Consider the following 16,724-nt stretch of genomic DNA (forward strand, 5'->3'; position numbering starts at 1 on the left):
TTCCTCATGGATTGCAATGTAATCGGCGTCCAAAAAGGCCTATTACCGATTGTTATGAAAACTTGAAATTGGCCCTAATTAAATTGTTGATTAATCGGTCGACCTCTAGTTTGCATTAATGAAACAAGTATACAATCCATTTTACCAATCTAATTACATAGCAACATAATGCTAGTCATTTATTTGAATTGTAAATCTCTATCGATAAACTGTTTCAACATTTCTACATGCTGTGTTGCATTATTCAAGTATGTTAACTTCTGTGCAGCATCAGAGGAGAGCTAACATGATACAGTCCAGACTCCCAGTGGTTCCTCAGGACAGACTAGAGTCAGTATGAGAGAGGAGATAACATGATACAGTCCAGACTCCCAGTGGTTCCTCAGGACAGACTAGAGTCAGTATGAGAGAGGAGATAACATGATACAGTCCAGACTCCCAGTGGTTCCTCAGGACAGACTAGAGTCAGTATGAGAGGGGAGTTAACATGATACAGTCCAGACTCCCAGTGGTTCCTCAGGACAGACTAGAGTCAGTATGAGAGAGGAGATAACATGATACAGTCCAGACTCCCAGTGGTTCCTCAGGACAGACTAGAGTCAGTATGAGAGGGGAGTTAACATGATACAGTCCAGACTCCCAGTGAGTTCAGTGGTTCCTCAGGACAGACTAGAGTCAGTATGAGAGGGGAGTTAACATGATACAGTCCAGACTCCCAGTGGTTCCTCAGGACAGACTAGAGTCAGTATGAGAGGGGAGTTAACATGATACAGTCCAGACTCCCAGTGAGTTCAGTGGTTCCTCAGGACAGACTAGAGTCAGTATGAGAGGGGAGTTAACATGATACAGTCCAGACTCCCAGTGAGTTCAGTGGTTCCTCAGGACAGGGTAGATACAGCTAGCAATGAGTAAGTGGAACCGACACGGTGCTCTCACGCTGTAAGGAGACAGACTTGATCTGCTCTCAATCAGTTGACGACGTGAAACATTTGACTGAAGTACCGAAAGTTACAAAAATTCTAGTACCAAACCGTTTTTCATGTCCTAGTATAGAAAAAGTACAGAAGTTCCGGTATACCGTGCAACACAATCTTCTTCGCCCACTTTCGAGGAAAACACAGAGCCGCCGACGAGGGCCACCACCGCTCACAAGGACTGTGAGCTCTCGTTCTCCGTGGCCGACGTGACTAAGACATTTAAGGCTGCCGGCCTAGACGTTCATCCCAAGCCGCGTCCTCAGAGCATGTGCAGACCAGCTGGCTGGTGTGTTTACGGAGATATTCAATATCTCCCTACGCCAGTCTGTTGTCTCCACATACTTCAAGATGGCCACCATTGTTCCTGTACCCAAGAAAGCAAAGATAAATGAACTAAATGACCTGTAGCACTGACTTCTGCCATCATGAAGTGCTTTGAGAGGCTAGTTAAGGATCATATCATCTCCACCTTTCCTGACACCCTAGACCCACTTCAATTTGCATACCGCCCCAATCGCCATCCAACTGCACACTGCCCTATCCCATCTGGACAAGAATCATACCCATGTAAGAACGTTGTTCATCAACTACACCTCAGCCTTCAACACCATAGTGCCCTCCAAGCTAGTCGCTAAACTCGGGCCCAGGGTCTGAAACCGGCCCTGTGCAACTGGGTCCTGGAATTCCTGAAGGGCCGACCCCAGGTGGAAGGTAGGCAACAACACCTTCGCCACGCTGATTCTGTGGCCCCACAAGGGTGCGTGCTGAGCCCCCCTCCTGTACTCCCTGTTCACCCACGACTGCATTGCCTAGCACGTCTACAACTCAATCATCAGGTTTACAGACGATAGTGGTAGGACTAGCCTCGTCACAAACCAGGCTTCCCTAAAAACGGGAAGCCTGGGGAAGTTCCACGGCAGAAATCAGCTAAAGAGTCGGAACCTGGTGTAAAATCTGTGACGCCTCGCAACACATCAAACGAATCAAATGCCTTGCTTGGGCGGCGCTCTAAAGTTGCTCACTAGATTAGTGCCGTAGGAGATACAGTGCATGATGACTAAACATTTCAACAAAACAATCACTGACCAAACATTTCAGAACATTTGCTGCACGCTGGTTTTCCCAGCATTTCTCTATTATTTTGAGATAAGCTAAAGCTGGCCATATCAATATTTATTATTTGGACATTTCTAAAGTGATATTTTGCTGTAAAGGCTAGCATGAGGGGCAAGGATTAGCTAGCCACATTGACGTTGGTTTTGAGAAAATTCAGCTAACCTTGTAAGCTATTAGCTAGTTCAGTTTCACTCACGATTATAAAGCAAACAAAATGTTGATAAGAACAGCATATTATTGACCTAAAAAGTTAGCTGTGATAGCACAGTCGCTAGCTTATCCAGGGTCAGTGACACAGAGAAACCATGTACTGTCTATCTATGGGAACAAGTTAACAGCTGCAAACATTTTGCAAGGAACATTTATGAAATAAAATCAACCTCATATATGTTACCTGGAATGCTCATCTCCTATAGCCTAATTGTCATCTCCTTACTTTCATACTGTACCTAAATTACAAGGGTTCGATTTGCACTAAACAACTTTATATGTCAGCACTTAAAAGGAGCAATATGCAGAAATCGCTCCACCAATACCAGGTTGCAAAAATTCTAATATTTGTGTAGAGAGAATCATTGTAACATCTAAACCGCAGTGAAATATATTTTCCATAAACAAAACTATAGTATTTTCAGAAACTTAACGGGAAGCATAGAAATAGTGCACATTGAACAGATCTACCGCTTCGTAGACTTGCTTTCAATGAGAATGTCAGCTCTATAATGCATATTTCTATGTGAATTTGGTCAGGTCTCCCAAACAAATTACATATTAGAGCTTTAAAAAGGCATGTACAAAATCTGGTATATGGTTTGCCTCATATACATCCTTTTAAATTGAGAACATATAGCTTAACGTGTAAACAATGATTGAGTTTAGCTATTCTCTGCTTCAGATCGCAGATTCCCTCAAGGCAAGTAATGACATCATACTGTCGGCCTATGGCTGCATTGGTGATCCCTGCCATATGATAAGCTGCTAAGTGCACCGGGCCATGCTAAGTGCACCGGGCCATGCTAAACGAACTGGCCCACTCACACGGATCTAGCGTGGAGTTTGGGGATGGCATGAGCTAGCATGCAAGCTAGCTACAATTCCATCAACAGAATACTGCACGTTTTGCAGAAATGAATGGTCAAATGCCAAATCGGAATAATGTCATTGTTTATTTCAAGGGAAGTCTTTATTTTTGCTGAACTGCCTGATCTTCAGTGGCCAATATAACTTGCAGAATATCATGGTTGCCAATGTTTGCATTAGCCATTATACCTGGATTTACTGCTTGTAGCTAGATATAGATTGGTTTGACATTCAATGTCTACTATGATGGTAAAAGTTAATCAGTAACAGTACAAGAAGTTCTGATGTGCTGAACTCCTAATAAGTGATGTGTTTCAAGCCTGCTAGTAGGTAACTAGTAGAGGTAAGCCAGCAGGGGTGGAAAAGGGGCTATGCTAAAAGCCTGCTAGCGGTTAGCTAGTAGAGGTAAGCCAGCAGGGGTGGAAAAGGGGCTATGCTAAAAGCCTGCTAGTGGTTAGCTAGTAGAGGTAAGCCAGCAGGGATGGAAAAGGGGCTATGCTAAAAGCCTGCTAGTGGTTATCTAGTAGAGGTAAGCCAGCAGGGATGGAAAAGGGGCTATGCTAAAAGCCTGCTAGCGGTTAGCTAGTAGAGGTACAGGGATGGAAAAGGGGCTATGCTAAAAGCCTGCTAGCGGTTAGCTAGTAGAGGTACAGGGATGGAAAAGGGGCTATGCTAAAAAGCTGCTAGTAGTTAGCTAGTAGAGGTACTGGGATGGAAAAGGGGCTATGCTAAAAGGCTGCTAGCGGTTAGCTAATAGAGGTAAGCCAGCAGGGATGGGAAAGGGGCTATGCTAAAAGGCTGCTATCAGTTAGCTAGTAGAGGTGCAGGGATGGAAAGGGGGCTATGCTAAAAGGCTGCTAACAGTTAGCTAGTAGGGGTAAGCCAGCAGGGGTGGAAAAGAGGCTACGCTAAAAGCCTGCGCGCTGTATAGGTGATAGAGAATCAAGAAACCACAGGATATGGTCTGATAATTTGCCTTCATTGCACATTTAGACTTCCCACTTAATAATATACATTGTATTAATTGTTTCACTTTTTTGTACTCTTTATTTGCACTTCTTGTTAGATGCTAACTGCATTTCGTTGTACTTGTACAATGACAAAGTTGAATATAATCTAATCTAAGGACATGGTCCAATAGGAGGACTCGGTATGATGTGGGTCTTTAGCGTCTTATGTGGACAGTGGCTTCACTCCTGCTGAGTGTTCACTCCTGCTGAGTGTTCACTCCTGCTGAGTGTTCACTCCTGCTGAGTGTTCACTCCTGCTGAGTGTTCACTCCTGCTGAGTGTTCTACTCGACGTCACTTTTCCGAATGCTTAACCGTCATAACTTCGGTCAAATTTGGATAAAATGTAAATTTCTCCCAAAATACAAAATGTAAAGTTATATGTCGTATTGGGATTTTTAGTTGGAAGGATGAAACAAATCAAAATGTTTAAACAGCAACCTACCTTTGCAATCTTCCCTTTAATTAACTCAGAGGGCCTCCCGAGTGGCGCAGTGGTCTAAGGCACTGCACTTCAGTGCTAACTGTGGCTCTGCCGCAGCTGGTCGCGAACAGGAGACCCATGGAGAGGTGCACAATTGGCCCAGCATTGTCCGGGTTAGGGTAGGTTTCGGCCGGCAGGGATGTCCTAGTACCATCGCGCACTAGCGACTCCTGTGGCGGGCCGGGCGCAGTGCACACTGACACAGTCGCCAGGTGTACGGTGTTTCCTCTGACACATTGGTGCTTCCGGGTTAAGTGGGCATTGTGTCAAGAAGCAGTGCGGCTTGTTTGGGTTGTGTTTCGGAGGACGCACGGCTCTCGACCTTCGCCTCTCCCAAGTCCGTACGAGAGTTGCAGCGATGAGACAAGACAAACTACCAATTGGATACCATGAAATTGGGGAGAAAAGGGGGTTACATTTATTAAAATAAAAATACAACGTTTTTATGATTACCTCAGGAACCACCTGCTTTCAATATACTTTCTATCCCTCATTTACTCAAGAGTTTCCATTATTGTGGCAGTTACCTGTATATGTACTGTGTACATACAGTATCTCTATTAGAGGTCGACCGATTAATTAGGGCCGATTTCAAGTTTTCAGAACATTCGGTAATCGGCATTTTTGGACAGCATTCATGGGCGATTACATTGCACTCCACGAGGAGACTGCGTGGCAGGCTGACTAACTGTTATGCGAGTGCAGCAAGAAGCCACGGTAAGGTGCTAGCTAGCATTAAACGCATCTTATAAAAAACAATCAATCTTAACATAATCACTGGTTAACTACACATGGTTGATGATATTACTAGTTTATCTAGCTTGTCCTGCGTGGCATATAATCGATGCGGTGCCTGTTCATTTATCATTGAATCACAGCCTACTTCGCCAAACGGGTGATTTAACAAGCGCATTCGCGAAAAAAAAGCACTGTCGTTGCACCAATGTGTACCTAACCATAAAAATCAACGCCCTTCTTAAAAATCAATACACAAGTATACATTTTTAAACCTGCATATTTAGTTAATATTGCCTGCTAACATGAATTTCTTTTAACTAGGGAAATTGTGTCACTTCTCTTGCGTTCTGTGCAACAGAGTCAGGGTATATGCAGCAGTTTGGGCGGCCTGGCTCGTTGCGAACTGTGAAGACTATTTTTTCCTAACAAAGATAGCCAACTTCGCCAAACGGGGGATGATTTAACAAAAGCGCATTTGCGAAAAAAGCATAATCGTTGACCATATTAATGACCTAAGGCTCGTATTTCTGTGTGTTATTATGTTATAATTAAGTCTATGATTTGATATTCGATAGAGCAGTCTGACTGAGCGGTGGTAGGCAGCAGCAGGCTCATAAGCATTCATTCAAACAGCACTTTTGTGCGTTTGCCAGCAGATCTTCGCTGTGCTTCAAGCATTGCACTGTTTATGACTTCAAGCCTATCAACTCCCGAGATTAGGCTGGTGTAACCGATGTGAAATGGCTAGCTAGTCAGCGGGGTGCGCGTTTATAGCGTTTCAAACGTCACTCGCTCTGAGACTTGGAGTAGTTGCTCCCCTTGCTCTTTTGTGGAGCGATGTGTAACGATGCTTCGAGAGTGGCTGTTTTCGATGTGTTCCTGGTTCGAGCCCAGGTAGGGGCGAGGAGCGGGACGGAAGCTATACTGTTACACTGGCAATACTAAAGTGCCTATAAGAACATCCAATAGTCAAAGGAATATGAAATACAAATGGTATAGAGAGAAATAGTCCTATAATTCCTATAATAACCTCAACCTAAAACTTCTTACCTGGGAATATCGAAGACTCATGTTAAAAGGAACCACCAGCTTTCATATGTTCTCATGTTCTGAGCACGGAACTTAAACGTTAGCTTTTTTACATGGCACATATTGCACTTTTACTTTCTTCTCCAACACTTTGTTTTTGCATTATTTAACCTCTCTAGGGTAGGTGGCACCAAATCGTCCCACCTACTCAACAGCCAGTGTAATCCCGTGGCGCGTTATTCAAAAAGATCAGAAATGCAAAAACTTCAATTTTTCAAACATATGACTATTTTACACCATTTTAAAGACAAGACTCTGGTTAATCTAACCACACTGTCCGATTTCAAAAAGGCTTTACAACGAAAGCAAAACATTAGATTATGTCAGCAGAGTACCCAGCCAGAAATAATCAGACACCCATTTTTCAAGCTAGCATATAATGTCACATAAACCTAAACCACAGCTAAATGCAGCACTAACCTTTGATGATCTTCATCAGATGACAATCTTAGGACATTATGTTATACAATACATGCATGTTTTGTTCAATCAAGTTCATATTTATCTCAAAAACCAGCTTTTTACATTAGCATATGACTAGCATTCCCACCGAACACTGCCGGTGAATTTACTAAATTACTCACGATAAACGTTCACAAAAAGCATAACAATTATTTTAAGAATTATAGATACAGAACTCCTCTATGCACTCGATATGTCCGATTTTAAAATAGCTTTTCGGTGAAAGCACATTTTGCAATATTCTCAGTAGATAGCCCGGCATCACAGGGCTAGCTATTTAGACACCCAGCAAATGTAGCACTCACCAAAGTCAGTTTTACTATAAGAAAAATGTTATTACCTTTGCTGTCTTCGTCAGAATGCACTCCCAGGACTTCTACTTCAATAACAAATGTTGGTTTGGTTCAAAATAATCCATAGTTATATCCAAACAGCGGTGTTTTGTTCGTGCGTTCAAGACACTATCCGAAAGGGTAAATAAGGGTGACGAGCATGGCGCAATTCGTGACAAAAAAAATCTAAATATTCCATTACCGTACTTCGAAGCATGTCAACCGCTGTTTAAAATCAATTTTTATGCCATTTTTCTCATAAAAAAGCGATAATATTCCGACCAGGAATCTGCGTTTAGGTAAACAGACGAAAGAAAATAAAGCATTCGGTCGACTCGGGCATGCGCCAAAGCCCATAGTACTCTGATCGGCCACTTGCCAAAAGCGATAATGTGTTTCAGCCAGAGCCTGCCTCGATATCGTTCAGCTTTTTCCCGGGCTCTGAGAGCCTATGGGAGCCGTAGGAAGTGTCACGTTAGAGCAAAGATCCTCAGTCTTCAATAAAAAGAGCCAAGATGAAACACAACTTCTCAGACAGGCCACTTCCTGCATGGAATCTTCTCAGGTTTTGGCCTGCCATTTGAGTTCTGTTATACTCACAAACACCATTCAAACAGTTTTAGAAAGTTTAGGGTGTTTTCTATCCAAAGCCAATAATTATATGCATATTCTAGTTACTGGGCAGGAGTAGTAACCAGATTAAATCGGGTACGTTTTTTATCCGGCCGTGTCAATACTGCCCCCTAGCCCTAACAGGTTAAACCAAAATGAACATGTTTCATTATTTATTTGAGGCTAAATTGATTTGATTGATGTATTATATTAAGTTAAAATAAAAGTGTTCATTCAGTATTGTTGTAATTGTCATTATTACAAATAAATAAACGTTAAAAAAAAGGTGTTTTTTAAATAATAAAAAATAAAAATCAGCCGATTAATTGGTATCGGCTTTTTTAAAATAGGTCCTACAATAAATCGGTACCGGCGTTGAAAAATCATAATCGGTCGACCTCTAATCGCTATGCTGCTCTCGCCAAAACAGCCCACACCTAGCTAGTAATGCCATCACCTGAGAACCCTTTAAAACAAAATAAGCCTGTCCTAAGTAGTCTACTAAGTAGTCTACTGATAGTTACTCAGTTATCTTCTGTTTGATGCCTTCTGAACACGACCCTAATAAAACTCTGTAATGATGTCATTATACTCCATTGATATGCCCGGGTGAAGACATCACAACCATAATACGAGCATCCCAAATGACACCCTAATCCCTATTGGGCCCTGGTCAAAAGTAGTGCACCACATAGGGAATAGGGTGCCATAGGGCCCTGGTCAAAAGTAGTGCACCACATAGGGAATAGGGTGCCATAGGGCCCTTGTCAAAAGTAGTACACTAGGGAATAGGGTGCCATTTGGAACACAGCCCGTGACTGTCTGTGTGTTAGCTACTTCCGTAGACAGCAGCAACCTTGACAGTTTTTTTTGTTGCATAAAAAAGGGGCAATTTGCATTTAAAACAACAAGGCGGGTAACAATCACAGATTTCCCCTTTAACTAGATGACTATAGCACATCTGGGAAGGAAGATAAAGAGGTTCTATGAGCAGAGTAATGATCTTTGAGTTTGAACCCAAAACAGCCCCTCCATTGAGCGCAGTGCTGTTTAGTGGTAGAATAGGCTACTGAGACAGTAAAAGTTATCATGTTGACTAGGACTTATTCATCACAATGGAGGAGAACATTAGTTTTTAGACCTCCAATACAGCCTGTAACTGTTTTTAATGTCAGTTGAAGTTTAGGTCTTTCATTCTGGTTGGTTTATTCAATTATTGAATCAAACTGTGAGCTCATTGTGACGTAAAATCAACAAAACTGTTTCAACAAATATTTTTGTGTGGATAGGAAAATATCAGAAGTGATGACATCATAATATGGTTTGAACATAGCATGTAGATGTTTGAGTCTTTGTTCACTGGAAAAAAATAAAGCCTGTCTCTTTAAATCCCTGTCTATAGGAGCCTGGCTGCCCAACCCCTTACGGTGGTATACCTCTATCTGAGAGGAAGAAGTACAGTGAGAGGTTTCAAAATATGTCCAAAATAAGCCCAATGCGTTTCTATGGGCTTATTTTGGACCTAAACTTGTCACCTGCCTTCCCGCCGTTGGGACGACTCCCATTGTTAGGGTGGAGACATGAACATCTCATTAGGCCTAATCTACCCATTAGACACACACACACAGAAAAACATTATCAAAATAAAATACAACGGCACTGTAAATGCAGAGCTAAAACAGAGCGCTAAGCTAGCCTACTACCAGCATACTAAACAGTGCTAAAAAAAGAGAGCTAAGCTAGCATACTACCATCATACTAAACAGAGCTACAACAGAGAGCTAAGCTAGCCTAGTACACAGAGCTAAAACAGAGAGCTAAGCTAGCCTAGTACACAGAGCTGAAACAGAGAGCTAAGCTAGCCTAGTACACAGAGCTAAAACAGAGAGCTGGCTAGCCTAATACCAGGCTACTACACAGAGCTGAGCTAGCCTACTACACAGAGCTGAGCAAGCCTAATACCAGGCAACAGAGGTAAAACAGAGAGATAAGCTAGCCAACTATACAGAGCTAAAACAGAGAGCTAAGCTAGCCTAGTACACAGAACTAAAACAGTGAGCTGAGCTAGCCTAGTACACAGAGCTAAAACAGAGCTAAGCTAGCCTAGCACACAGAGCTAAAACAGAGAGCTAAGCTAGCCTAGTACACAGAACTAAAACAGAGAGCTGAGCTAGCCTAGTACACGGAGCTAAAACAGAGAGCTGAGCTAGCCTAGTACACGGAGCTAAAACAGAGAGCTGAGCTAGCCTAATACCAGGCTACTACACAGAGCTAAGTTAGCCTACGACACAGAGCTGAGCAAGCCTAATACCAGGCTATAGAGGTAAAACAGAGAGATAAGCTAGCCAACTACACAGAGCTAAAACAGAGAGCTAAGCTAGCCTACATGCTCCAGTGATCCCTGATGCTGATTGTCAAAATGGCGCCGAAGAGGGTGGCTGACGTTTACATGCCCGTAACCAATTGTGCTATTTTGTTAGGTTTTTTTGCGTCTAAATTATTTTGCACATAATGTTGCTGCTACCGTCTCTTATGACCGAAAATAACTTCTGGACATCAGAACTGGGATTACTCACCACGAACTGGAAGAAGCTTTTTCCTTTAACGAGTCCGACGAGAAGGATATACTGCTCTCCCGGGAACAGGCCCAGATCCACGTCAATTGCGTGAAGAAAAGACGGAGGAAAAGAGGATGCAGATCAGGCTGCCTTATGACAATCCGTAGGCAAGCGAGTAAACGCCAACTGCCTTCCGTTCTACTTGCTAACATGCAATCATTCGAAAATAAAATTGATGATCTACAAATACGATTATCCTACCAACGGGACATTAAAAACTGTAATATCTTATGTTTCACCGAGTGGTGGCTGAACGACGACACAGATAATATAGAGCTGGAGGGATTTTCAATGCACCGGCAGGACAGAGACGTTACGTCTGGTAAGACGAGGGGTGGGGGTGTGTGTCTTTTTGTCAATAACAGCTGGTGCACGATGTCTAATATTAAAGAAGTCTCGAGGTATTGCTCTCCTGAGGTAGAGTACCTCATGATAAGCTGCAGACCACAATATCTACCAAGAGAGTTCTCATCTGTATTATTCGTAGCCGTCTATTTACCACCACAAAGCGAAACTGGCACTAAGACCACTCTCAACCAACTCTATAAGGCCATAAGCAAAGAAGAAAATGCGCACCCAGAAGCGGTGCTCCTAGTGACCAGGGACTTTAACCTCTCTAGGGTAGGGGGCAGTATTTGCACAGCCGGATAAAAAAACGTACCCGATTTAATCTGGTTATTACTACTGCCCAGAAACTAGAATATGCATATAATTATTGGCTTTGGATAGAAAACACCCTAAAGTTTCTAAAACTGTTTGAATGGTGTCTGTGAGTATAACAGAACTCATTTGGCAGGCAAAAACCTGAGAAGATTCCTTACAGGAAGTGGCCTGTCTGACCATTTCTTGGGCTTCTACAATCTCTTTATTGAAAACTGAGGATCTCTGCTGTAACGTGACACTTCCTACGGCTCCCATAGGCTCTCAGAAGGCGGCAAACCGGTGAATAATGTCTTTGCAGGCCCTGGCTGAAAAACATTAGCGCATTTGGATAGTGGTCGATCTGAGGACAATGAGACTGAGGCGCGTGCACGAGGCGACACCATGTTTTTATTTTTTCGTCTTTAAACTAAAACAGGGTTTCCCAGTCGGAATATTATCGCTTTTTTGCGCGAAAAATCGCATAAAAATTGATTTTAAACAGCAGTTGACATGCTTCGAAGTACGGTAATGGAATATTTACAATTTTTTGGTCACGAAACGCGTCGGGCGCGTCACCCTTCGGATAGTGTCTTGAACGCACGAACAAAACAGAGGATATTTGAACATAACTATGGATTATTTTGAACCAAACCAACATTTGTTATTGAAGTAGAAGTCCTGGGAGTGCATTCTGACGAAGAACAGCAAAGTTAATCACATTTTTCTAATAGTAAATCGGAGTTTGGTGAAGGCCAAACTTGGTGGGTGTCTAAATAGCTAGCCCGTGATGGCTGGGCTATCTACTCAGAATATTGCTAAATGTGCTTTTGCCGAAAAGCTATTTTAAAATCGGACATAGCGATTGCATAAAGGAGTTCTGTATCTATAATTCTTAAAATAATTGTTGTGTTTTTTGTGAACGTTTATCGTGAGTAATTTAGTAAATTCACCGGAAGTTTGCGGTGGGTATGCTAGTTCTGAACGTCACATGCTAATGTAAAAAGCTGGTTTTTGAGATAAATATGAACTTGATTGAACAAAACATGCATGTATTGTATAACATTATGTCCTAGGATTGTCATCTGATGAAGATCATCAAAGGTTATTGCTGCATTTAGCTGTGGTTTGGGTTTATGTAACATTATATGCTAGCTTGAAAAATGGGTGTCTGATTATTTCTGGCTGGGTACTCTGCTGACATAATCTAATGTTTTGCTTTCGTTGTAAAGCCTTTTTGAAATCGGACAGTGTGGTTAGATTAACCAGAGTCTTGTCTTTAAAATGGTGTAAAATAGTCATATGTTTGAGAAATTGAAGTAATAGCATTTCTAAGGTATTTGAATAACGCGCCACGGGATTCCACTGGCTGTTAAGTAGGTGGGACGATTTCGTCCCACATACCCTAGAGAGGTTAATGCAGGCAAACTTAAATCAGTTTTACCAAATTTTTACCAGCATGTCACATGTGCAACCAGGGGGGGGGAAAAAAAATCAGAGACCACCTTTACTCCACACACAGAGATGCATACAATGCTATCCCCCGCCCGCAAATCTGACCATAATTCTATCCTCCCGATTCATGCTTACAAGCAAACACTAAAGCAGGAAGTACCAGTGACTCGCTCAATACCGAAGTGGTCAGATGACACGGATGCTACACTACAGGACTGTTTTGCTGCACAGACTGGAATATGTTCTGGGATTCATCCAATGGCATTGAGGAATACACCACCTCAGTCATCGGCTTCATCAATAAGTGCATTGATGACGTCGTCCCCACAGTGACTGTACATACATATCCCAACCAGAGGCCATGGATTACAGGCAACATCCGCATCGAGCTAAAGGCTAGAGCTACCGCTTTCATGGAGCGGGAGAGTAATCCGGATGCCTATAAGAAACCAGTGCCCTCAAAGTTCATCACTCAGCTAAGAACCCTGGGACTAAACACCTCCCTCTGGAAATAGATCCTGGACTTCCTGACGGGCCGCCCCCAGGTAGTAAGAGTAGGCAACGACACGTCTGCCACACTGATCCTTAACACTGGTGCCCCTCAGGGGTGTGTACTTAGTCCCCTCCTATATTCCCTGTTCACCCACGACTGTGTGGCCAAACACGACTCCAACAACATAATTAATTTTGCTGACGACACAACAGCGGTAGGTCTGATCACCGACAACGATAAGACAGCCTATAGGGAGGAGGTCAGAGAACTGGTAGTGTGGTGCCAGGACAACAACCTCTCGCTCAATGTGAGCAAAAGAAAGGAGTTGATTGTGGACTGCAGGAAAAGGAGGGCCGAACAGGCTCCCATTAACATCAACAGGGCTGTAGTGGAGCGGGTTGAGAGCTTCAAGTTCCTTGGTGTCCACATCACTAAGGATCTATCAATGTCTAAACACACCAAGACAGTCGTGAAGAGGGCACGACAAAACCTTTTCCCCCTCAGGAGACTGAAAAGATTTGGCATGGGTCCCCAGATCCTCAAAAAGTTCTACAGCGGCAACATCGAGAGGATAGTTTGTACAGCCCAGTACGTCACTGGGGCCAAGCTTCCTGCCATCCTGGACCTATATAATAGGCGGTGTCAGATAATAGGCGGTCTCCCCCTTCCCCATGGGCTCAATCTGTCTTCTGTGCGCTGCTCTGCTGCCCATCCCGTGCCCCATGCCCTCGTGCCTTGAACCTCGCACGCTTTCAGTGGATACAGTTGGAGAACTGCAAGGCAATCCCATTGTGCTCCACTCGGAAGCCATGACCAATATGACCAATATATATTGTCCTGCTAATAACAGGGTTAATAATATGTCTGTGACAATATCCACGGGGCTTTTATAGAATTAGAAATTAATAATCCGTTTGTTTAAAAAATATATATATTTTGGAGATTATTTTGTTTTCAAATAACGTAAATGAACAAGAAAAAGGCCATTCTTAAACATGGGGTTTACTAATTTGTAAATAAAGCCAGTTTGTTATTTAGAATGATTTATTTCTGTTTTTAGAGGGAGATGAACCCACCACAGGTATTGAACCAGTATTGTCTTAGTCGGTTGCACCACTCAGGCGCTGTACAACATGACTGGTCGGGAGTGGCCTACAGTACGAGCAAAATAATCCTAACAAAATAAAAAATAATATATAATATTAGTGTAACAACAGTTTTAGTAAGTAATACTGAAGTCATGCACAATTATCAGTTTCTATTTAGGTTTATGTCGCCCATTCATTGTCAGTTAGAGAGACACAGTAGGACCCAAAAGCATAATCAGTGCTCTAACTCCCCCTTGCGCTGGTCTGGAGCAAGGAAGTGGTGACGCAGGGTATCGTACTGAACCATAAATTACCTCTAAGTACCGCAGCATAATCGAAAAACTTTTAGTGGAGGAACCACTGTACTGCCAAACTCTAAAACGGCAGCTTATGGTAGTGAAATTAATATTAAATTATCTGGCAACAGCTCTGATTGACATTCCTGCAGTCAGCCGTGCCAATTGCACGTTCCCTCAAAACTTGAGACATCTGTGGCATTGTGTTGCGTGACAAAACTTCACATTTTAGAGTGGCCTTTTATTGTCACAAGCACAAGGTTCACCTGTGTAATGATCATGCTGTTTAATCAGCTTCTTGATATGCCACACCTGTCAGGTGGGTGGATTATCTTGGCAAAGGAGAAATGCTCACTAACAGGGATGTAAACAAATTTGTGCACAACATTTTAAAGAAATTTGCTTTTTGATCATACGGATCATTTCTGGTTATCAATTGAATTGAGAGACAAGCTTAAAGTTTTCTTTACTGACCATAATTTTCACTTGTCTGACTGCTTGCATGATGAGTTTCTCACACGACTGGCCTATCTGGGTGATGTTTTTTCTCACCCTGAATGATCTGAATCTAGGATTACAGGGACTCTCCACAACTATATTCAATGTGCGGGACAAAATTGAGGCTATGATTAAGAAGTTGGTTCTCTGTCTGCATTACGAAGGACAACACACAGGTCTTTCCATCATTGTTAGATTTTGTGTGTGCAAATGAACTCAAGCTTATGGACAATGTGGGGCGGCAGGTAGCCTAGTGATTAGAGCATTGGGCCAGTAACCGAAAGGTTGCTAGATCGAATCCCCGAGCTGACAAGGCAGGCTTACAATGATGGCGGCAGCGTAGCCTAATGGTTAGAGCGTTGGACTAGTAACCAAAAGGTTGCCACACATACGATACATTTGACAAGGTACAAATCTGTTGTTGTGTCCCTGAACAAGGCAGTTAATCCACTGTTCCCCAGTAGGCCATCATTGAAAATAAGAATTCGTTCTTAACTGACTTGCCTAGTTAAATAAAGGTAAAATAAAAAATGAAAATGGCAACAACAAAAAACAATTGATTGTGCACTGACCCTGGTGCTAGAGGGGGTACAGCTGGAGGTTGAATGTTTGAAGGGGTACGGGACTATAAACAGTTTGGGAACCACTGGTATAAAGGATCCTGCCATTGTTTTATGTTGTGAATCTGCACAGGTCACGAGGGGGAACAAAACACATGACGAAACAATTATCCCGTTTCGACACACACACACACACACACATCTAGGCCTACACACACCAGCAGCTTTCCATCAGAGTCGGCTATAGCATAAATAAAACATGTATCCTCAATCTATGGAAAGCATGGATGTTGGAAGACCACATCTAATGACAACAGTCGACTGAATCATTTCACTGCAAATAAAACAGCAAGAAACACATCCACGTGAAGGGAAATATACCTTGACAACACGTGCCCCGACAATAACAAAATAAAAAAGGGGATGGAAACTTGCATAGTTAAATAAAGGTTAAATTAAAAAATAATTAAAAACTAAGCTACCAGTTATACCAAATTATGTTTGTTGCAACTGTTGCCGTTTCATCAATGTGTACTATAGACGCGGCGTTTGTTACCTGCACACAAAGTTCCCAGGAGAAGTGAACAAGTCAGCCAGGAAAAAGCCATGATGTTCTCGTACTGAAAGAAAACAGGGAAGACTTTCTCCTTTTCCCGTCGCGAACATTTACACCGGAGATCGTCCCGACATCACAAGACTCAATAACCGCTGGCTTCTCCGGTCCATGTAGCCACAGCGTGTCCGTGGGTAGCCCCGGTAATGCGGTAGCGGGACGGTTAGAGAAAGACAAAACTGTTCAGTAACCAGTGTGCACTAGTACATTCACAATTTCCGGAGTTTTGGTCCTGATTCCGTTTGAAATGTAGTCTAGCTAATAGATAATCCAGGTTTGCGCTCTGCTAGACTTGCCGAGAGATCGGAGTTTACATGTATGTTAGTGATGTATATTAGTGATATATGTTAGTGATGTATGTTAGTGATCTGTGTACAAAATGGCTCCTGATGGGGGTCGTTACCACAGCCACAAAGTCATAATGATGGTTAAACCCCTCCCATTTCTACAATGTATCTTCTTAACATGTGGTTTTAAACCTAACCTTAACCACACGACTAACCTTATGCCTAACCCTAACCTTAAATGAGGACGATATAGCCTTTTGGACTTTGTGGCTGTGGTA

At 42.7% G+C, this 16,724-nt stretch overlaps 1 protein-coding gene across 1 annotated transcript in view; it reads right to left on the reverse strand.

The window, feature by feature from the left end:
* Positions 1-16,556, reverse strand: part of LOC106569759 (activin receptor type-2B) — a 34,636-nt gene extending 18,080 nt beyond the window's left edge. The window contains exon 1 of the mRNA XM_014141347.3: positions 16,103-16,556. Within this exon, the coding sequence (XP_013996822.1) occupies positions 16,103-16,154 (52 nt within the window). The 5' untranslated portion in view covers positions 16,155-16,556. The remainder of the gene's footprint in view (positions 1-16,102) is intronic.
* Positions 16,557-16,724: the final 168 nt, after the last annotated feature.

This window comes from Salmo salar, chromosome 14, assembly GCF_965601325.2.
Source record: "Salmo salar chromosome 14, fSalSal1, whole genome shotgun sequence".
Lineage (NCBI taxonomy): Eukaryota > Metazoa > Chordata > Actinopteri > Salmoniformes > Salmonidae > Salmo > Salmo salar.